At 39.3% G+C, this 23775-nt stretch overlaps 1 protein-coding gene across 6 annotated transcripts in view; it reads left to right on the top strand.

The window, feature by feature from the left end:
• Positions 1 to 23775, top strand: part of cdc42bpa (CDC42 binding protein kinase alpha) — a 75190-nt gene that overhangs the window by 25666 nt on the left and 25749 nt on the right. For all 6 annotated transcript variants that reach the window (XM_015391888.1, XM_015391887.1, XM_015391889.1 and 3 more), the window contains exons 2-5: positions 7756 to 7847; positions 13117 to 13200; positions 15646 to 15741; positions 16511 to 16659. In XM_015391888.1, the coding sequence (XP_015247374.1) occupies positions 7756 to 7847; positions 13117 to 13200; positions 15646 to 15741; positions 16511 to 16659 (421 nt within the window). The remainder of the gene's footprint in view (positions 1 to 7755; positions 7848 to 13116; positions 13201 to 15645; positions 15742 to 16510; positions 16660 to 23775) is intronic.

The following is a 23775-nucleotide window of genomic DNA, read 5'->3' as shown; positions in this document are numbered from 1 at the left end:
GCGAGTCGAGCAGCTAAAGTTAAATTTTTCCAACTCCTGCAGCAGCTGCGTTTGAAGCTCGTCAGATGCTCAGAAGCTCAAGACGCGCTGCTCATGCAGCTCAAAGCGAGCTGCGGGACGTTTTGCTGCACCTTGATGCACGTCAACCATTGACTTTGCATGTAAACTAGCTGCTCCTGCTGCTTTAGATGTGAACGTAGCATAAAGCCTCCGTACATGGGTCGTGTGTGCTAACCACTGCGCCACCAAAGCACACCCTTGTTTTTGAAGTTTTTAGATTTATAGTGGAATCCTGGTGTAATGAAGATTATCTGTAAATATAAATGATTGAAACTTCATGGTGGAAAATTGATAAGGTCACATTAAAAGTGTTGATCGGATGTCCGTCTGTTCCACACGTGCTTATTTAGTCCCCCTGAATAAGAACTTAGGGAATATCCAGATGTTTTTTTGGTGGATCTTCATTGTGTTAGAAAATGCTCATCAACTGCAGAAACACAATTTTCTAGTTTATTTGTCGTATTACAGCATAAACTAGGTTTTTTCGGAAAGAAATGAATATATTAAAATGCTCCCAAAGAATCAGATAATTATCAGCAGTTTAGTCAGTCACTTTTAATGCTGATGGGAGTGTATACTTCCATGTTTAGACAACATATCGAAGCTTGGGATTACAGGATGTTATTATTGGGTCATTAGTGACATGTGGCAATCATTGCATCAAATCTCGATCTAAAGTGTTAAATGTGGAGCTGTTCTGTATTACAAATGCAGACAGGGAAGAAAAAAAAAACTTTGTTTTACAAACCAATTAAAAGTTTCACTGTGAGCTGTTCACTTTTCCCACAAAAGCTTGAGCTGAAGTAGGTTGATGTCACATAAAATGGATATCTGTATACTGTAATAGCTGTAACACATCAGGGTCATTTTCTAAGCTTTAATTTATTTTAAAACCTAAAGGAAAACCTAAAGAAATAATTTCTGAAAGTGCAGTGATATATTTTTGGCGCATTGGGTCATTTTGTTTCTATCCACCTTTGCCTTCCCTCTTTGCCTCTGTAGGTTTTCTTATTCTGGCTCCATCACTGTCCGTTGAACAGTCAGCACTTAATCCCACACAAACGGCCCCTTTTTAAAACAAGCATGCAACGCTAATCTATTTCTGCACAAATTTAAACCATGTCATGTGGCAATGCTTACTCCAGAACAAGGGACTTATTTTGGTGGGGTGTTTTTTAAGGTTACGATGGCCCTTTATTTTTAACACCCAGTCTCGGTCCACCCAGCGTTGAGTCACAGACCCCAGCTATGCTAGTGTATTTGATGTAATGGCTGTTTGACTAACACACAGTTCACATGAACACACCCAAGCCCAGGCCTGCACCGGTGAGCCAACGCGCTCGCCCCGTGGTTGCTTCATTTCACAGAAAGCGTCTCTAACTTTGCTCCTGGGTTCGGGGCGTGATGGGTCCGACGAGCTGCACTCAGTCCCTCTAGGTTAAACCAGTCTGTCTGTATGTATTAGGTGCAGTCTCTCATGTTTTTCCAGTTTTGCTGCACCAGAATGCCGACTGCTGAGCACGTGGCTTTGGGTCGTAACATGACATGCAGGAATCCTACCAGTCTTTGCAGATCAATGCCTCCCCCATAACGATACGAAGCTCCTTAGGAATGACATGCCAGCCTCCTCCAGTCTTGGCTCACTCCTGCCACACATTGCAACACCCTGAAAACAAAGAATACCAGTCATGCTGAAGTTTGGATAGTCCGCTTCCCAAGTGAACCATTGGTTCCTCGTGCACCTTGTCATAGCAACGGTTGCTGTGTTTAGGTGAGCCTGTGTGTTTTGCTAATGAACTAAGATGTATGACCAAGCTGTGTGGTATTTTTCATTTTATCGCCGGTGGAAAACGATGCGGCATGACTTAAAATAAAGTAAAAGTACACATGCATTGATCCTAAAGTAAACGCCACTTAAGTCCGAGTGTATTAATTGTTAGCCATAGTATTGATGTATTGGCTAAACGTTTCCACACTACCCACACCCGTTGAAAACAGTTTGCAAATTAGAATTAGAAACAATTATGATGATAATCGATTAAAAAAAATGCTTTTGGATGGTTGGTCATCAGTTTCTGTTTTTGCTGTCAGTATTTCTGACCTGCTAAGCTGTGGTTCTTCTTCTTGAGTGTAAGGAGTAAGCTGCTCTGTGGATGTGCATATTTGTATTCGTCTAATGTTTGTATGTGAACTTTGTTGTGGAAAGGGGCCTGTGGGCTCCTGGCTCAGAGATGAAAGGCGTTTCTCATGTGGCTGCTTTAAGTGAAGCTCCTGAGTCAGCGTGCAGCCACAACCCCCCTTCCCCCTCTGTTCCCTACCTCCCTCTACAGCTCTGGTAATTTACAATTACAACGCCTTGAAAAAACATTTATACACCTCAAACTTTTCCACTTTGTCCTGTAGGAACCACAAACTTTAATGTGTTTTATTGGGATTTTATGTGTTAGAGCAACACAAAGAAGGCAGCTGTTTAAAGGGAGCTAATAGAGTACGTCGTTTTCTTTGATTCCCGTTAATAAAACACTTGGGTTACTCTATTCTTTCGAAGTAATCTGAAAACTGTGTGACTGTTTGTGCTTTGAAGGACTTTAATTATCTTATAACCCTAACTTTACTTGGTCACTGCAAATAACATTCATCATACAATTCTCTTGATGAACCATGGTGGTGGCAGCTTTATGCTGTGGGCTTTGGCTTAGCAGGGTCAGATTTTTATAGGAAGAATGGAAATAGTTCTGCAAATAAAGGAAGTTTTCTTTTAATTTTGCAGCACTGCAAAGGAAGCGCCTCAGGTCATCAATAGCTGCGTTTCCATTAAAGGGGGCACAAAACTTAGCCTAGTAAACTAGCCCTACCTGCTAACAGCCAAAATCATTTTTGCCTGCAAGTGTTCTAGCCTCGATCAATGGGGTTTTCATTGAAACATGAGCAGGAAGAGGCTCTACGCTCATTAATATTTAAGAAGGACGAATTCGCCGTTTTACCGACAGGCTGTTTGTTTACACTCCCCCACCAGCTTTCTGTCGCGCTTACTACGTCGCAGTCAGTTGCGCTCATTGGTCAGAGCGTTGGCCAATAGGCACAGACATGGTTTGAAAAACAACGGGTTGTTCTCATTAACAATCTTCCGATGTCTCATTCATCGGGGCCAGACTAAATTACACATTTAATCTCACATTTAGTCTGGTTTAACAGGCTACACGAAACTGTCGATAATCTGCTAAATTTTAAAATGCAAAGTTTCAAAATTGCGTTTCTCTATAAGGTTAAATTAGCATGTGAATACATTTATTCACATGTTTTATTAAAATCAAAATGGCATCTTGGATAAAACCACATAAGTCATATCCATATAACAGCTTCCGTTCTTCTTTTTCTTTTTACCACGTAAGGTTTAGTTGCAGATCACATGACTTGGAAAAGTGATTAAATTGCAGTTTTGCAAAGATAAGAAGACCTTATCGAAGCGTTGAGGAATGTGATATTTTTCCCAAACTGCTTTGTTTCAATTTAGCAAATTTATTTCCTTATTTCACTTTGTGCAATCTCATGGTTAATTGTAGCAGTAGATGTTTTAATCAACTGGGATGAGATTTTCAGCTCACCTTAAATCCTTTACAAATGTGTTGAAAAATATCCAGACAAAGTGTAAACTTTTAATGGGAGTAAATACAGTCGGTTCATGGCTGTAGCATGCAGTGTGCCAACAGAGTGTAGTATTGTGTGATCCTCTTATTAGGACGGGTGGTACCAGTGGGTCTTTGTGCATCAACAGAGGGGCCATACCCAGTTGGGTTGACAAAGCCAGCCTTCTGAAGTGAAAAGGAAGTTGATGCCAAAAAAAGATAGATGGAAGTTGTTCAGTATTCCAAGGAACATTCAAAACTCTGTGCCAAGAGCTGAAGAGGAGAGGATGCTGGAGCCAGAACCAGTAAAACGACGGGGCCAGGGGTCTCCATTGAAAATGTCAGACTATTGATTGTCACAATTTATTTTGTCAAGATCTGGAAAAAACTCAGCTTTTTTTTTTTTCTTCTTTTTTTTTATCCAACAGTTCAATCAAAGCAAGTCACTTTTATGGAGCAAATGTTAACAGAAGAATCTATTTCTATTAAAAAGAAGAATTAGTTTGAAAACCGTTCTAATCAAAGTGTTTTTGGCTGTTTCACCCGAACCTTCAGGGAGAAAAAAACAATTCAAACTTTGTTCTTACTGCCTTTTTTTTTTTTTTTAGTTGTACCATTTGTTACTGAATGATGTTTTCTGCACAGCAGCTTCTATTTTCCATTTTCTAACCTAAACAGCGTATCAAACTCTTTTCCATACAAGCAGATAAATTTATGTATTTATGTTTAATTATATAAAATGGGTCCAAATTCACTGGATCATTGCAGTTAATGCTAGCATACAGTCTAGTTCTCCAGCTGGCGTCAGATCAGTTACATGCATCCCAGAGCAATCCTGATTAGAATACAGAACAGTTAGTCATTTGGTCCTATGATAAGATTTGGTATAAAGTTTGCTGCTTTGATGGAGCATCAGTGGGTGTGTGTCAGCAGTGCAGTGATTTATTGCATCATGTCAGTTACTACATTGCAATCAATACATAGATCAATCCTAAAACGGTGAAAATATCCACTTATTTTCTTCTTCTTGCAGAACCTTATTAGGTTCTCCAAGAGCTGTGCTGTGTTTTGCTTTCCAGCTGCCTCTGTCTGCTGCTAGGTTTGTTAGCTAGTAATTAGTCTTCATTGATTAGTTTTCCACGCACCCCTGTGAAGCTTTAACACGTCGTTCATTTCGTAATTAGCTGTAGAAGAAAGTGACCAGTTAAAGAAGAAAGACTTTGTTCTAATTCTCTAAATTGACTTATTGGTAAATGCATAAAGAAGAGACTTAACTGTAGCAAAGAAACAAGAATGCCCAGTGGAGCAGATAATATAGAATAATGTGTTTTGCTTAATAAACTGGCTCTAATTTTTAGATTTATTGATATTTGTGCTACAAAACGGTGGATTTGGAGATGGAGCGCTTATGTTATGTACCAGTAGATGACACTAATAAAATCATCAGGGCAATTTTAGGACAACAATTCATTTTGGAGCTGTCTAAGATTTGATCTAAATTATGGAAAAAAGAAAAGACAGTATAATCTGACATCATTAAAAATGATCTCTCATCCGTCCAGGCTTCGCCTCCTCCTGTCCTTTTTTTTTTTTTTTTTTTGCCCTCCAGCTCTACCCTGCTGGATCAGTCTACTAATAACTTTGTAAATGCGGCTAAAAAAACATAAAAAGCTCTAAATTAGTCTGAAAAATCTGAATAATTTATGTAAGCCTTGTGTAGAAGTTCTGCATGCACTACAGAAATGTAATCTATATAACACAATTTTTCTTGAAATCAGTGATTTTTCCCAACAAAATAAGAAAAGAGCAGCCCCATATTCCTTATTCCTGGTGCATAATATCTAATTAATTTATTTTGAGAACCCAAGTACTCATTAAATTGGATTTACCTGTTAAATTAAGGTTGAAAACTATTATTTTAAGACATTTTTACTTCTTTTTAGGTCAATTTTTGCAGTTCATTCCTTTGAATTTGGCCACTTATTCCTACATGAGTCAGGTGCATCCTACCTGGCGCAGCAGAACTGTTGTGATTTCTTTGCTCTGCAGAAGCGACTCTCCCTCTGCAGGTTCGGGCCAGGAAAAACTGAGAGGGAGAGAGATTGTCGACCATTGAGGGACCTGTTTGTTTTATTTCAGCAGGCATTTCCCCATTTCACAGTGGGAGAACATCCTCTCCTTCAGCACTAGAAGCAGGGGCAGTAAGTTTAGCATGATGTTTGGCCAGAGTGGGATCACAGACAGGCCAAGGTGTTAGCTTAGCTGGTGAAATGCTCCCTTACTCACAGCAGCTGAAATCACTGAGGCGATGTTTGTATGGAGATGCCATCAGCCTCTGACCACAGGAAGTTTTCTATGTATAAACAAAATGAGCGATGCGTCTGGGTTTCTTTCCCCCCAAATATTTAGAAACAACAGTGATATCAGTTAATCTAAGACGCTGGCCTTGGTGAACTTGTGGGGCAATCCAGTCTGTCCTTGTCATGCTGGGAGCATGTAAACCAGGATGTGGCCTGAATAGTTTTCCACAAATGAGGGAAATGCTGACTCTGTCAACATAGATGAAATCTGTGGAGAACGTTGGCAGCCGTCGCGGATCCCTCCCTAATCCCTTTTTTCCCATCAGGAACCCTAACTGTGGGCACAACAATGGCAAACTTTATCATGCAGCCTCTCTGCGTCCGGTGTCACTTACTGCAGAGAGGACCAGGTGGTCACCAACTCTGTGATAAAACCCGTTTAGGAGGCCGTGCGGCCGCAGATATGGGAGCGTTGACGTTTATATTGTTCCATAAACAGCTTATTTTGAGCCTCGCATGCAAATGATTAACTGCTGCAACCTGCTTTCATTTTATTCCCACACGACAGCCTGGATTTGATTGGAAACAGAATAATTATCATTTATCACTAATTCTGCTCTATTTTACATAAACTTTTGATTGTTTATATATACATTTATATTATAATCAGAATTCCTTTTATTGTTATTGTGCAAAACAGGCACAGTGTGATTAAATAGCAGCTCAAGGGCAGTGCAAATAAATACGTAGTTATAATAATAATAATAATGATGATCATAATAAATAAAAAGCACAGAAACAAATTAGATGTTAGGGAATATAAATCAATAAGTTCATTCATGATAATTTTATGCTAAAATATATTTTTTTCAAACCTTCAGACACAATTAAGTGAAGTTGGGTTTCCTCAGCTAGGAAATGCATAAAGCCATATTTTTTTGTGGTTGCATCTTTCAAACTAATAAACCCAAATCAGTCGGCATGCCAGACCCCAGATATCTGGCTGCTTCTTCAGGGGAAGTTGGTTTTTATCAGGAGACTGTGAAATACTTTTGTTTTTTCAGTTTAACTTTATGATTTTCTTTTTCTAATGTTCCCCTTTTTAAATGTTATAGCTTCATGATCCGATAAAGATCAGATAAAGCAAACTGCTCATGATGTTGAATAACAATCAGTTTCAAATGTATTCACAGAAAATTCAAAACAAGCATGACTCAAATCCATTTGCTTAAATTAAAAAATAAGAAACTGATTTGTTTTGTTCCTAAATTATGAAAGCATAACTTTTTGTAACAGAAATCATTGCTCTCCTGATTTGTCCTGATCAGTCTAACTGATCCATGATTGGCTGCTTTAGCTTTTTCTTCCTCCATCAACATGATGAAAATGACACAATGATAATAAATGTTACAGAAAGCATTAGATATTGCCATGCATCCCTAAAGATCTCTAGTTTGTCTATATTGTATGATTGGAAAAAAAGAGTAGACTCATTCCGTTCACCGGTTTTACTTGGAATGTGTAGCAATATGTGGGGGAGGGTCAGCGATACACCACAAATGTTCTCTAGCAGGTCAATGAAAGGACTTTACACTGCTGATGAGATACAGTGAGAATTGGGACTCCACATCTCCAGCTTTATATTAAGAGCTTCTTTCTGATTTAGGTCGTTGAGTTTTTTCCTGTTATACTTCTATGTCTTACAAGCAAGAAAAAGCCCTTGTTTTTTATTTAACTAATTCCACCATTTCCTCCTCTTATTCCTTCAGCCAAACCTTTCACTTCCAAAGTGAAGCAGATGCGTCTGCACAAGGAAGACTTTGAGATCCTGAAGGTCATTGGAAGAGGAGCCTTCGGAGAGGTAAGACCCTGTGCTTTTCATGCCCATCATTTTATTTCTGATTAAAGAACTATGGGACTAATCTGAAAAGGCTGAGTTTCAGAGGACGACTGCTCCTCTGATAACAGCTGGCTCCAGTGTGTTACTCCAAACATTACCCAGAGGCTGTTTTTACTGAAGCTGGGCCGTCTCTGGCCATACTCAGCCAGTTTTGGTTTTGACTGTCAAATCACTTACCCTGTGTGAGAAAAAGATAGTTCTCCTTCGCTAACAGAGGCTGTTCTAGTCAGCGCTGTGCTTCCAGCTGCCTCTGAGGCTGTGGCTTAATAAAGAGTCCTCCTCTGCCGTCCGTCACAGATAGGGATCAACGTGGATTTCTAGAGGCCATGGCCAGTTCATTTCAGGAAACTCAATCACTTTGCAGAAGTACGTTCAGGAATAAAAAAAAACCACATTTTTCTCTGACATCACCTGTTGTCTGATGCTGTTTAGCATCCGTTCATTTTGGGTAATCCTCAAAGGGACAGGTCTTATCTTCCTCTGCAAAGGTCTGACAGTCAGCCATTATTTTTGAGAGCTCTTCCTCCTTTGCAGATATTTTTTGTTTATTTCATATTATAACTGATATTGTGCAAAGTTTATTAAATAAAATAAGCTTGGAACATTGCACTTGGGAACAACAGGCAGTGTTAACACTGCTTGAATCAGAATGGGAAGGTCAGGGTTTTTAAAGATTGGTCAGGAAACAGCAGTTTGTGCATTAACAAGGATAAAGTGTTGCTTTCTTCTAAATTTGTTCTACTTGTCTTAAGAAAATGAAACTAAACCAAGTGGAAGAAAACAGAGCAAAGATCATGATTAAAAAAGAGAAGTTATTTTAAATTAGCCGTTTTAAAGACCTAAGAATTTGTGGTATGGAAACAATTATTGTGCATACGCTCAGAAACCGGACTTATCCTTTGTTGACTGAGTTTTCTGCAAATAAATATTCTGCAAATGCTCAGAATGTCCTCAGTGTTGGTTACAGGTGACAGAGGACGTCACAAAGTCTGTTGTTTTTTTAAGGCGGCCATATTTTCCCAGGTGTCTGGAAGAGATTCTCCTGAACCCTTATTGTTCACTTCCTGGACCATGAAAAAGGCTGCAGTGTTTTTTCACATGATGGATGAAAAAATGCATGTGTCATTGGGTTTCAGGTAATGATGTCAAGGAAGAGGAATGCTGAAGGGACAAGTATTGAATTCTTAGCCTGAAGTCTTGCATAAAATGAGTGTCCCACTAAAATATGTCCGACATTTTACTGGAGCTGATTGAGTCATTATTGGGTTGATAATGAGATTGTCAGTATTTAAAGTAGTCCTCTGATTCTCTACAGTTTGGATCTAATTAAAACACTAATGAGCAAGTAGTGCATGTGGATATGTCTGCAACTAGCATTATGCTGCAGAAAATATTTCTTAACTCTTTATTTAGTTCACACAGGGCTGGCATGTGAAGGTCTTGGTCAGGAGCCTTCAGCTGAGATACTTTAATAAGAGATTTTCTGACTAATTTAACTCCAATCTGTCTTTTTTTGCAGACTCTGGTTTACTTTTTGAACTTTACAAAATAATTAGAGGAACAATAAGTAAGAAATGAAGATGGAAGAAATATTCCCTATAAACAACTGTTCCTCTCCATCAACTAGGGCTGAAACAGTCAGATTGATCGTGATTAATCTATTATTGAAATACTCGTCAACTGATTTAGTCATCGATTAATCCTTAACTCGAGTATAGAGACTGTAAAACATGCCTTTAGCTGACAGAGCGACCACCTGAGAGCAGCAATTGTACAAAAGTTGTTAAAAAAATATTTAAATATTTTGCTTTTAAGATGGAAAAAAAAAACTTTTACATCTGTCAATTTGCATTATTTAGAACGACAAATGGTTTCACCTGGTTTAATTTTGCAAAGAAAATCTTTAAGGAAACTTTGGCTATTAATCTAATTAATCAATTAATTGAAAAAGTAATCGACAGATGAATCGATTTGGTAAATAATCGTTAGTTGCAGCCCTACCATCAACAGTGTCTCCGATGAATGATGGGGTACTGATGGGGTACTTCTTTTTAACGAGATGCAATGTCAGAAATAATGAGCGGTGTCAAGCAGAACATTGATCCCAGTACAGATGGGATGTTTAAAAAAGGAGATGCATTTTGTGTGATGTCATTTCCTTATTTAGGCCCTCATGGTAAAAAAAAATACTTCAGGTCAATTATTTGAGTTCAACAAAATAAAATGTATATTTCCACATATTACTTAAGACCCAGTTTTCTAACAGTCCGACTTCTTAACCCCTTATAGGGCAAGTTGTCGTTTTTGATCACTTGCATCCCCCTTACAAATGGAGTCCCCCCGTCCCTCAATGAAGTCTAGAAGCACAATATCTATATCTAGCCATTCAGCAAAGATACTGCTACATAGCTGCACATCTTAGTTTGGCATTTGACCAGTTAGATTAGCCCTTGAAAGTTAACAAGTCAAGAAAAAAAGGCAAAAAGTTAATTGAAAACTTAAAAAGTAAAGTTAAAAAGTTAATATGCCTAGTTAACAATTATATTAAGGTTTATAAATAAAAAAATGTAAGTGCCAGTATCAGCATTAATGCCTTTAAGGTTATGTTAGACCAAAAGAAAAACACAATTTGTTTTTCACAGTGTTTTTTAATGAATTTCTTATAGAAGCATTTTTGTTATTTTTCTTAATATAATTAGGCGAGTTGACGTTTCTTGTTATTACATTGACATTAATTTTTGCTATCAAAATATCCATACATTTTGAATGTTACAAAGGTAATAAGGTCTTATTCTGGATTCCAATAATACTATTGGCTTAAATGTTGATTTTCAAAGGATTTCACTCATTTGCCTATAAAGGGTTAAAGGTGTTTTAGGAGTGATTAGTCAGGACTGGTCCTCAACAGGTAAAATTATGCAAACAAATAGTTTGGAAATGTTTTGATTTAATGGGGAAAATGTGTTTAGATTTCTTATGTTGTTGACCTTTTTAGTTAAAGGGAGGAAGAGAGGGAAAGATTGCAACAAACTATGTTTAGCAAACAATGTGGAGAAACAAAAAAGTTTCAAAGGTCAGAGGATGAGACCTTTTATTGTGGATCTTAGCTGATTGGTCAGAGGATGGTTTGCCATTTACTTTTAAACTGTATAGTAGTTATTCCTTATTTATAGCATTTAATGAATACCTCAGATCATTTAGAGCTGAATAATTTTTTTCTCTCATGGTTGTCGTTTTTAACCGAGCTGAATATTGGAATAGAAGAGGGGAATAATGGAGGTCGAGGAGAGAACAAAAACATCTCCAAGATCATTTCACTCCCCTTTCCTTGTGTCCTCCTCCCTCATTCCTCCTCTGTAGTGAGAGATCACCGGGGGGAAATCCAAACACTGCAGGAATGTTATCATTGTATTGCATTAGCAGCATTCCCCTGGTTAATTTAATAGAACGCAGACCCTCTGTTTCACAGAGCTGCTCCGTTTGTTTCCCCTCTTCCTCCTTCTGTTTGTCAAAAATTCTTTAAGCATTTTTACATCGAAACTTTAGAATCTAATGTTTTGGAAAGAGTGGTTCAGTGCTGTGTTGAAGATCTATGGTGAATCCTGTGCTGACTGTCTGCTCTCAGCGGTTTGTCGCTGCAGCTTCTACAGCTCCTTTTTTGGCAAACTGTAAAGCTGGAGCTGAGCAAGTTTTTCAGGGCTATGTTTAGCAATTAGCAGCCAGGGAAAGCTGGCAGTTGTTAATGTTGGTGGGATGGCGATGTGGGTTGTTACAACACAGTTGATCTTCAGGCATCAGCGACAAAAGCCGCTATAAAAGGAAACATTGCTCGGAAGATCTGCGGCCTGCTCTTCAAGTTCATTACAACCTATTTAAAATATTTATGACTCTTTTTAGAAAAGGTTAGGGAATCAGTGTCCTAATTCATCACACATCTTTCATAAAGATCAACACATTACAGGATTATCTTAGATATCTATGTATGGTAAATCTCCCTGAGGTGCAGTAGGGTTCAGAGGTTCCTTTTTACCTTTTAATAGAGATAATTGTTCCTCTAAATATTCCAGGATATATGATTTTATTGTCTGCTTTAGAAAGCGCCTCATGTTCTGCAGCAGGCGGGTGTTTATTATGGGAATGAAACAGGTTTCTAAATTAATAATCTTCATTTTTGATTAAAAACCCTTAGATGTCCTATTAGAAGGGTCCATCGTCTTACTTCAGGTCTGGGGTTCGATTCACACTGCATGAACTCTCATTGTAACTTCACTATGATCCAGACTGCCTGTTCTAATGTTCCTGAATCAGAGGGCATGTGGAAAAGCTCCTTCAATGTGAAAATGATCATGGCAACCTTACAGTCTCTGTATCTGGATCCTTATGGTCTGTGTCATGGTTAATGTTTTGGGAGGAGTAGATGTATTGATAAGCATATAGGAAATACTTCTTTAGCAACTGTTTCACTGATCTCTCATAGCTTAGCTTAGTTCCTGTTAGCTGGAACTTTCTGAAAACACAAGAAGAATCCATAAATGACCGGATTGGTCCAAAGGGAAGCATAACAGGTTTATCATTCACATATGACCTGACCGCCTCCAGCAGGTAGCTGAGATCCACTGACAGGTGCAGAGATATTTCTGTTAAAACCATAAATATCATCCAGGAGAGAACCGGGTAACCCAGGCGTCCCTGTCTGCAGCTTATTCTGGGGGGATTATATGAAGGGTTATTGTCCCTCCAGGGTGGTCTGGGACAGCCCTGATGCCTCATCTCAGTGGGAGGGGCCTGGAAGCCTCCAAAGAAGGCGTCCTGATCAGATGATCAGCTGACTCTAACAGAGGGTACAGTCCAACCTCAATAAGCCGACTCTCATCCGGGCTGCTTCTCATCATAATCTGGGAATCTATCATTTCATAACATGACCAACACTAGAACTGTTCTTCTAAGGGTTTCTTTTCAGATCTCAATCTAGAGTTAAATTGTTTATATAAGCCTTAACTTTGAACTATGAAGTATTACTATTTAATACTTCATAAAGCTTTTCCCCAAGTTCAGGCACTGATGTCGCTTGTTTATTTCAACCTTTCAAATGTGATGATCTGCAACTGTTTCTGCAGCTCCTGTTTTCAGCTTCAGCTCCTTTCCTCTGCAGGATGACATCAAATTATTCTAAATAATGTGTTCTTAAAGCCAGTCGTCCTGAAAGTACACGTCTCCTTTCTTTTCCCAGGTGGCGGTGGTAAAAGTGAAAAACACAGACAAGGTTTTCGCCATGAAGATCCTGAACAAGTGGGAAATGCTGAAGCGAGCAGAGGTTAGTAGCACCTTAACATTGCTTATGCATAGCAGGCCGTTGTGCTAATTATGGAAAAATTTCATGGAAAATGATGGATTAAAAAAGAAGAAGAAAAGGCCCTGTGTCAGTAGAACCCACATCCTCCGTTTAGCAGTTTTTTAATCAAACAGCAGTTGATGGATGGCAGAACGTGTCGCAGCCTGAGCCGCCGCTGCATGTTGTTCTCATCAGCTTCTTCCTGACATTCTCACATTTTTGTGGTTCTTCTGGGTCCCTGAATAGAATGACTCATACGTCACATGGTAAAAAGCCTAAACGCTCCACGATCTTTAGATGTGCCAGCAAATGCAGGCGGAGATATATACTTTTGGATTCATCACACCCAGAGGGATGTTCTGGAACTCTCCTCATTTTATTACTTTTTAAGGCTATAAAATCTTTAAATTCAATGGAATCAGTTCATCTAATAACCTCTTAAAATCCACCTATCGCCGGCGACTGTTTTTATATGGTTTACAACTAACAGCTCAGTACAAAGGTAACATTTTTACCAATATAGACATGTTAGACATCGTTGAAAATCTTAGATTCTCCACAATCCAAGCACCAAGTTCATTTTATGGACACAGCGAGCACCAAAGCACAATTAACACAGATATAGAAAATGGAAACAGAGCAGCTACAACAACATAGCTTTGAAGGTGTCCAGAAGAATCTTCGAAGAATCTTCAATTGTTTATATTCCATTCCTACATAAGGGTCCACAGATTAAAAGTAATGCAGAATATTCATATTAAAGATATTCCATGCTGAGAAAATTACCACATAAAGTCAGTTTTTTTCACTTCAGAAAAATTAGCTGGTCATAGCTAATGCTTAGCATCTTGTTAATAAGGCTGACTTCCTGAAATGTTAGGCTGCAGTGTTTGGTTTGTTTCTTTACATCGTCTTCTTACCTACAAGACAAAGGTATCCGCATCTTTATATGACTCGATTTGAGTCAGGGATGGCCGATGAAGTCTTACAAGTGCTTCTTACCTGTTAGCAAATGACACAACGAGTAGAGTGATATTACGCCTCATAGAGTCCTGCTGTTATTGGTTAAGACCATGTGAGCTGTTTGGCTTTGTAGCCAATGAAATAAGGTTTCAAACCAGGGTAGACATGGATGGTTTGGATAAAGAGGAGCTTTGTTACCGGATTGCGTAAGAGTGAAATACACTGTTGTTACACTGACTGACTATACGTTGTTATATACACTGATTCTGGGGGGGAAAAGTGGAAAATACTTCCCTGCATAAATGTTTTGTGGTCATCAAAATGCTTCAGTGTTATTCTATGGGTCAAATAGTTGGGTAGAAGCATTTGCGGCACAATTTGGCACAATTGGAGAGGTTTGGTGAAGCTGGTGACACCAAAAGTTCAAAGCCCCACAGCTCTGGAACTGTTGTAGCTAGAGGTCTGGAATTTTCTTGCATTTGTGGTTGACATGATGTAGAACGATTGCAAAACAATGAGACATGCCTATTCCCAAACATGTCTTTATTACCGCTGTTCCAAAATGACCTATTGTTTTCAAGAAGAACTTTGAGTCATGTTTGAACTGATGCAGCCTGGGCTGTGTTTTAGTCACACAATTCTGAAACTAAAAGGTGTTACCTTTCAATGATGTATCACGCCTGTAATGTGGGCTTACAGTTCCTCAGATATTTTGCTTTTCCATTTGGGTATGCAAAATAGGCGAGGATTACTTCAAATTAGGTGGGTGTTGAAGTGTTTCTCTGTGGGGTTCAAGTCAGACTGGTTAGCTGAATCCAATAGGACAGCTTCAGGTCCATTTGACAGTGTGGATCAGTACCAGGTCTTGTTGTTAAATAACATCATCTCTATAATGTTTGTCAGAAGGAAGCATGAATGTCTGTAAATGTTCCTGGTGGACTGGTTTGCTGCCTGTTGACTAGATGGAACCCAGTAGTCCAGAACCAGAATGGTTGTTCTCACTGGACTCAAATCCTCTTCACTCTTCCTTGAAACTCTGGGACTATGGTTTCCTGATAAAGCAGCCAGACAGATCTATGGTTAGAAAAAGGAGTTGGCATCAATCTGCTGCTTTTTCTGACCCCAGGCGTCATCTCTGGTTCTGGCCAAACTCTGTTTCCTTGGCGCATTGGTGTTTGGCGGCTGTGTTTTCTGGTGGACTTTTTTTTTTAAACTACACTTTTTCCTTCCTGTTTTATTGGTCTGAAGAAGTTTTTCAATCCGCTAAAATAATGTTCGACTTGTAATTATCATAAATAAAAGCTTTAAATGTATCAATGTGTGATATTTTAAACTACTGCGATATAGCTGTATAGATTTCAGGATTAATAAAATAAATATTGACTGATTTCTGACCTTCAGCCTCGCTAATCTCAAATTAAACTAAAAAAACTGACTGACCGGAGTTTGATCTTTTTCCCTCAGACGGCGTGTTTTCGAGAGGAGCGAGACGTCTTGGTGAACGGAGACAGCCAGTGGATCACCACCCTGCACTATGCCTTCCAGGACGACAATAATCTGGTAACCTAGAAAACTTCTTCCTCTGCAGCGCCACTTAAATAATATTGCTAAAAGTTTTTAAGATTTTCTAGCTAAATGGATCAACCCAGATTGCATGAGTTATGCTTTTAATCTGGTGAGCATCGGGGTTGCTCATCAGATTAATGTGGGTGATGTCTGTCACATTGCATATCCTGCTTTGTGACTGGTGTTCATATGCTGTGTCATGCTACACAGCTCTGTTTGTGTGCGTAGGTTTCCATGGTAACCAGTCAGTTTGGCTATTTCACCTTTAAGGTTGTTTTTAGAGCTCCAACCTCCTACAGGATGTGTGGTAGAGATCCAGATGCGGCTCATCCCAGTGATTCTCTCTGCTGTGCAAATCGGCATCAACTAGTAAAGACGATAGAAAGCCTGATTAGATTTGTTTATGTTTGATACAAAGAAAATATTCGGAGCGGTTCCTGAGGCACTTTGTCTCACTTTAAACGGTGGCTGCGTTCGTTGCTTCTCCCTGTAGCCTGACAGTTTGTCCTCTCTGCATGACCCTGAGTTCAAATGCCAGAACTGCTTGTCATTCCATATCCCACATTCTCACAACAAACGCTGGATGCCTCCCCGAGGCTTTAGAAATGCACACCGCAGTCCCGTTCAGCCATTTATTTTTAGGTAAACCCCAAAAGAAAAAGGGGCTATTTTAGGTGAAGGTTTGCGGAAATGTGGAAAAGACGTTTATTTTTCTGTTTTCCCTTCTTGATGTCGTCCTGTATTTGACTCTGTGCCTCTCCAGTACCTGGTCATGGACTACTACGTGGGTGGCGACCTGCTGACTCTGCTGAGCAAGTTTGAGGACCGGCTGCCTGAAGAAATGGCCAAGTTCTACCTTGCTGAGATGGTGCTGGCCATCGACTCCGTTCATCAGCTCCATTATGTCCACAGGTGAGGCAGCGGAGAGAGAAGCTGACTGAGCAGTAACTCCTATTGATGGATGCCTGCTTTATTTATGCTAATCCTGCAGCTGTGGGGAGGCACTGCAGCCTCAGGAGAGGCAGGATGTCAGGATTCTGGAAAGTTGTCGGCAAAAGATGTTAAATCGGTGAAATGATGAATTAAAGGAGAACAAATGGTCAAAATACCTGAGCATTGAGTCAGATTGAAGATCCATGCATGCTAAAGCCTTCAATCCCTTCTCAAAAGCAAAATTTAATGTGCTTTATATTATTGCTATAATGCAATATAATGCAAGTGCTTTATAGCAATTTATTGAATAGAACGACAGAAAAATGAAGAGTTTTTTACTCTGTCACCAGTTCAACCAGCAGCCTTTAGAAATATCACCCAATCCCTCCTGTGGGTGATTTAATCAGCATATAAATGCAGCTGGTTTGTTGTCAGAGCTTTGTTGGAGAACATTACGGAAAAACAGCGTGATGGAGACCAGAGAACCCAGCAGACGGGTCAGGGAGAGGAACGTCTCTCATGTTCTGAAAAGGGTTGAAAGAGTTAATCGGATTAATTGTAATTAATTGATTATTGAATTCATCTTTAACCAAATGTGGTAATGGATTAATCGTTAACTGGAGTTTAGAGACTCTAAAACACGTCTTTACCTTACATAGCAACACACTTAGAGCACTAATTATACCAAAATTGTGGGAAAAAAAGTGTAAATATTTTGCATTTAGGATGAAAATCTTTTTTACTGGCAATATACTTTATCCAGAAATGCTCAAGTGGAAAAGATTTGCTTTCAGTTGGTTTAATTTAGCAAAAAATCTTCTTTACGGAAATAATCAGATTATTAATCCAAAAAATAATCGACAGATTAATCGATTAGCAAAATAATCGTTGGTTGCAGCCCTAATTCTGAATGTTGACCTGACAGGCTGGCAGAGAGATCCACAGTGACTCTGGAGGAGCTGCAGAGATTCACAGCATCAGAATGCATCAAACTTTGCAGTCCTAATATGTCAGAATGTAAAATCAGAGGCTATTAAATAATTAGTTTATTTATTTATAGATGTATATCACCATCTGTGAACACGGGCAGTTGTTAATTTGATAAAACACTAACTAAAACGTTTCTTATGTGCAGTCTGATGTACTGACAGTAGCTTTGTGTTTAATTCAAGAAGATTTTAGACCTAAAATTGAGGTTCCTTGAGATTTCTAAAAGCCTTGCCTTACATTGTTTCATCAGGTGGAGATGTTTCTCACTCCACAAACAAAAAGCCTCAGAGCTGGTTGTTGACACGGCCAAGCATGGGAAACTGTTTTCCTCGCTGACGTATGGTACGAAAGAATTTTCTTTTTGCCAGCTAAAGACGCCCCTGGGAGCAGGATATGAGGCTCTTCCAGACAGGAAGTAGTCACATGGGCACGTTAACATAATTACAGCTTGACTTTCGCCGGGGGCCCGTCACACAACAACGAGTGAGAGAATGATGGATAGACGGAGGAAATAATGTGAGATAATTAGAAAAGAAGGGAGGGGTCAGAGATAAAGTTTGGCTGCTCAGTGTTTTTGGGTGTGTCTGAAGTCTTCTCTCGTCTGTAATCCTCCGCCGCTCAGTCAGACGACTATATGATGACGATGACAGAGCTAAAGCATGGAGATGTTAATGTACAGACAGAAAGGGAGAGGATAGATGAGTGAGAGCCACTAATTGCATGGTGTTAGTGGGGGCTGTGGGTTGGAGGATGGAAAGATGGGGGGGACAGCTCTGTTTCTCTTTATGTCTCTGTGTGGACACTTTGGGACGCTAATGACCGGTTTTAGAGGTGTGTGGGTGGGGGCGTGGTGCCCCCGATTCCTTTGCTCTTGCTTATGCTCCGTCTCGTGGGAGATTTCTGTGCTGTGGAGGGTGGGGACAGCGGGGCCGGTCCCCTGAGGAGGGCGTGTCCTGCTGCGTCCGCAGAGCCGTCTGAGTGCTGTGTGTGTTTTCTGTCACAATGATTTAATCCCTGTTTTCACACATTGATCCAAGGTTAGTTGTGTCTTTAAATAAATTAAAGGTTCAGTAGTTTTGATTATATAAAAACATATACATGTACAGACTGCCTAACAGTTTGTAGATGTTTCTGGGTGTTTGTGCATATGTGAGCTTTAGAAGCTGGAGGTCAAAGTGTTATCAGTCCTGTGGCTGAGCCTCAGATGTCCACTAAAAGACCCACATGCTGCTTTCTAATGACTGAGCAGCAGCTGACCACATCAATACCTCCTCTTAATGACATTGTTGGGCTCTTCTGGCAGCAGCTATTTTTTTAAATGACCGGGTCTGCTAATAGACTCGGTCTCAGCGGGATATTTTCCCAATATGAGAGCCTGGAGTAAACGTTAAGGACGCACCGATCCACATTTTTTATTTCCGATCCAGTTCTGTTAGTTTAATTTGGATATCTGCAGATCCTGATACTTTTCTACCAAAGCTCTGTTTGCTTTAATCTGATCATCATTACTGTTCAATTTTAAGAGGTCAGCATAAGGTCAGAAAAGGGAGTCATGAAAACAGCAAATCATGTTAATAGGACAAACTAGATCTTACAAGAAATGAAATCAGATGCTCATGCTTTCAGTTTTATTCCAGCGTGATTGTGTGCAATATGGCTGTGGATAAGGACTGCTGAGATGTTATTTAGTGGAGAATAGAATAAGTTGCAGGTGTTGAACCACCAGATATAGGAGTCAGGTCAGACATTTTTTTCCTATTCAGTCATCAATCTTTTTTTTCTCCGCTTATATTTAAAAAAAAAAGCAGCAAAACTAAGAACCTGGTGTGAAGGCAGAGGGAGCGTCTCTAAATGCATAAAGCAGATTTACTTTTAGGACGTCTTTTCATTTTAATGAAACTAGAATAAAAGTTAATCTAGAATCATAATTCTTATGATGAGACTATAATGAAATATAGTTGAGACATTCTTAGAGACATCTTTAAAAATACTAAAGGAGTTTGGACAAAAATAAACAATAATAATAATGAAATATGAAGCACCCTTTAAATTTCAGAGAAAAGTTTGAAATATTTGAAGAAACCATCCATGTTTATGGAAATGTTGGGTTTATATTAAGTGCAGCTGAAATAAATGAGCTTGTAATTCCATTGATTTGTATTTCAGTCTTAACCTCTGTCAGAAAATCCAAAAATTATTCTATGTGATGTAGTTCTTTAAAAGCCTAATTTACAGGACAAAGTTGGTGAAGCCTGTAAGAATCAGCCAGTAAAAGCATGATCTGTAGTTTTATTTATCCCCACACCTGATAAGGAAATATTGTAAGGCTAATGCTAATACTAGCAAGGAGAGGTGGGGCTGTCATTCTACCGGTAAAAATTATTTATTCAGCATAATAAGAGACAAAACAATCTTTTATCTGTAATATTGACACGTGTTTTAGTTAAAAATGTGTAACATCCACCAAGTGCTTGTTTTTGGAAACAAAAATCAAGCATTTGCAAAAAAAAAAAAAAAAAAAATTAATATTTACCTTTGGTTTAGATTTTAATACCTCAACATGAGTGAAGATAGAAATTGAAATGTTAGATTTTGTAGTAATTTAAAGCTGTTATTCCACAAAATACTAGAGGTTACATCTTAGATGAATGTATCTTTTCTGGAAATAGGGAAAAAAGAAAAAAATCAGAAAAGGCTTTAGTTCAACCAGGTGGTAAACAGAGCACAGCAACAGGCGAGGGAGGGGCAAGGGTAGGCTAATTATGCGCCACTTGCCTAAAAAATAATCTCCCCTTACTTCTTATTAAAAGAATCTCAGCTGTAGGAATGATGTGGTGAATAATGTTTGAGGTTTTAAAACCTTTGGAGACTTCGATACCAGAAACTATGGCTGTGCGTTTAGACAAAAGCCACATTAGTGTGTTTTGGTGGATTTTGAGTACATCGTTTTCAAAAAGTGCAAGTTTATTTTAATTAACCTTTGCACTAAACACAAGCATAGATATTTTGATTTTTTCATAGCTTTAAACTTAGGATGGAAAATTGTTTACAATATCAAAAGATTTTGAAATACAATTTCAAAGTATAGAGGTAGAGGAACTTAAGTCAATATACACTTAACAGAAATAAAGCGCCATATATTTAGTTTGTTACCCCTCATATTGTATATATGACATATATATGACAGTAGAGGAAATTATTTAGCTACAACACGAGGCTCCTTATTTTTATTTTAAACGTGAACCAATTCTGGATAATCAAATGATCAAATGATTGCTTTATTGTTTAAAACACTTTAAACACTCACCTTCTGAGTCCCGCCCTGTTTTTTTTTTTGCTTATCAAAATGTCCGCCCAATGAAAATGAATTCTTTGAGTCCTGTTGACACTGATGAAGTTGAGAGGAGACCAGATGAAAGAAAGGAAAAGCAAAGAGCCTCGGGGTCGATCTTCTGTCGCCTTCATTTGAATCCCATGAGGCTCAGGATGTGCAAGTCAGAAGCAGGGGGAGTGAGTGAGTGTGTGTGTGTGTGTGTGTCTTCATTTGTTCAGTGGTCAGTGGTCTGCTTGGGCTCCCAGAGGACCCTGACAAATGCTTCAATGGACCATGTCAGCATGGCTTTGTGCTGCCAAGCACCACATCTGTCTGCTCCAACACTGATGCTTAGCCTCTGATTGGGGAGGCGGGGGTGATGGGGGTGGGAGGACCAGCAGCGGTGTGAAGATAAAGCTGTCCAGACCCAGAAACTAAACACGCTTGTGCTTTAAATGTCAGTAAGCTCTTCTGTTTATAAAAATGACATCTTGGCGTGCAACATCTGCTCTCTGCAGATCTATGTGCTGAACAGAGCAGAACTATTCTGGATGAGTGACCTATTGATCTCAGCCTTTGTTTGTTTCCTATTGATCAGAGCCATGTGTTTCCTGAGGATCTGCTGATCATACTTGATCATTATTATTCAAGGGGTCTCTGTCAGGTTAGCTTGCATTATTATGGAGCCCTATGAGGCCGAAACACAGCCGTCCCCTCCTCTGGGGAGGCATTACTCTACCCTAACATGCATCATTTCATTAACACCTCCTGCTCCTTTCAGGAGTGACTCTATTACAACCGTTGGTCCTCAGCTGGAGAAAGAACAGGAATAAAGGTTGAAGCGTTGAACAACAGAGCTGGATGTGTTGACATGATGGAAGAGTTCTTCCTGTGTTTTATTTGCAGCTAGAGAAGGCAGAGCTGCTTTGTATGTCTAGTTAAATATAGAGATGCAAATTTTATTTGATCATTTCTGGGGAAATTTGCTCCCTTTACATTAGTGCAAGCATGATGCAGTAGCTACTAGCAAGGTTTTAAGCCTGGACAGATGCTGCAAAGTTCCTCTCTGTTAGCCCTTTAAGCTTTCATCCTGTCTGTCCCAGAGCAGAAGAGGTTGGTGACCATAGTTAATGCTAACAGCTTTAATGCTAACAGCTAACATAGGAGGCTGAAGGCTGCTTCTAAAGAGCCAATTCTGTTATGTGTTGAATTTAAAATAGCAATAAATCCTCTTAATGGAGGTTTTTCTCTCTCACACACACGTAAACACACAGCAGGATGTTTTATGCTAATTTAAGAACCAGTAAAGGCACGAAGAACATCTTTAGTGTGTGATTGTAGCTGTTAATAACACCTCAGGTAGAATGGGTATAGTCAGTCCAGAGCTTCACTAAAAGCAGAGATTTTAAACCTCTCAATTTCTAGTTAAATATCCAACTGTCTAATTAAGTCACTTTACATGGCAGCTAGGTTTAAGCCCCTATGCAGGCTGATTGCTGGTGTAAAGTTGCGTGAATAATTTGAATATTTTAATGCTTTTGTAATAAGAAGGTAAAGAAATGACTCTCCCTGATTAATGCATTTACATAAACTGAATGAAAGTTTTTAAAACTCAAGCTGCCACTTTCAAAGTGAAGAACATCTGTTTTTCTAGTAAACTTCACATCATATTTTGTTTTTGCTTCTATTTTCATATTAGAGTAAATGTCATTACTCTACCGTTTAGTAATGGACTGGCCACAAACACATTTTCCTAATAAGTGGCCTTTTTTTAAGCCAGCTGGCAAGCAGTGTGCAGCAGCAGGTTAGCGCTGCTCCAGCAACCAATTTAAAAAGGAATGAAAACTGCATTTTTATTACATAAAAAAAAAAAAAAAAATCGAGAACTGGTTCTGAGAGTCAGTGCAAACATCATGCAGACACATCAGCTTCTCCTTGTTCTTCACAAATCAGCCAGAGCCACGCTCACATGTCCTGTCTTCACAGTTCCACCAGTAGCTGTGGTGTGCACAGTGCTAGTGTGTGTGCGTGTGTGAGACGGCATCCAGATGGTCCTCGCAGATGGATGCTGCAGTCTTAAAAGAGATTACCGTCCTCTATTCCCGTCCCTGCAACGCTCCTTAAGACTCCTGGATCCCTGTGACACAGTAGCCTAGTTACTGTGCTAACTCACCTAGCCCGCAGTCACCGTCTATTCTGTTTGAGTCACCAGAGGAAGGGGAAATATAAAGGGAGGGATTATTCTTTAAACCTCCGTCTGTTTCCGGCTCCATCGATAGGTTATTGCCTCAGTTTGAAGTAAATCTTAAGCAGAGAAACAGAGTGTAGTTTTCCTTATATGAGGCTAATGGCAGCTTCCCTAAATATCAAGTGGTTCATCAGTAAAGGTGGAGGTCAACTCATGCTGTCTGCTCTTTGGCAGGACAGATTAGGACTCTCCAACAGCCAGGCTGCACATAGACACCATAGATCCGCGTGTCGGTAGGCCGGCTCAGGTTTCAGGTCATGTCAAGCTTGTGCAAAGTTTCTTGCCTGTCAGATGAGAAAAATGATTTTTTAAGTAACTAAATGGTAAAGGAGCAGTAAAGAAATGTGGTTCATAACATTCAGATTGCTGTTGTGAAACTAAGCAACAGCAGCTGCGAAGGATTGATGATAGAAATGTCCTTTAGAGATGTAGAGACTCATATTTTCTACCTTAGGAAGATATTCTATGGTTTCCCATAAAAGGGTGAAAAAAAGACGTTTTTTTTTTTTTTCCATCTGCCAAGTTTTGATTGCTCCAGACTTGG

Source organism: Cyprinodon variegatus, unplaced genomic scaffold (genome assembly GCF_000732505.1).
Source record: "Cyprinodon variegatus isolate N-32 unplaced genomic scaffold, C_variegatus-1.0 Scaffold563, whole genome shotgun sequence".
NCBI lineage: Eukaryota > Metazoa > Chordata > Actinopteri > Cyprinodontiformes > Cyprinodontidae > Cyprinodon > Cyprinodon variegatus.
This window is presented reverse-complemented; position numbering and strand designations above follow the sequence as displayed.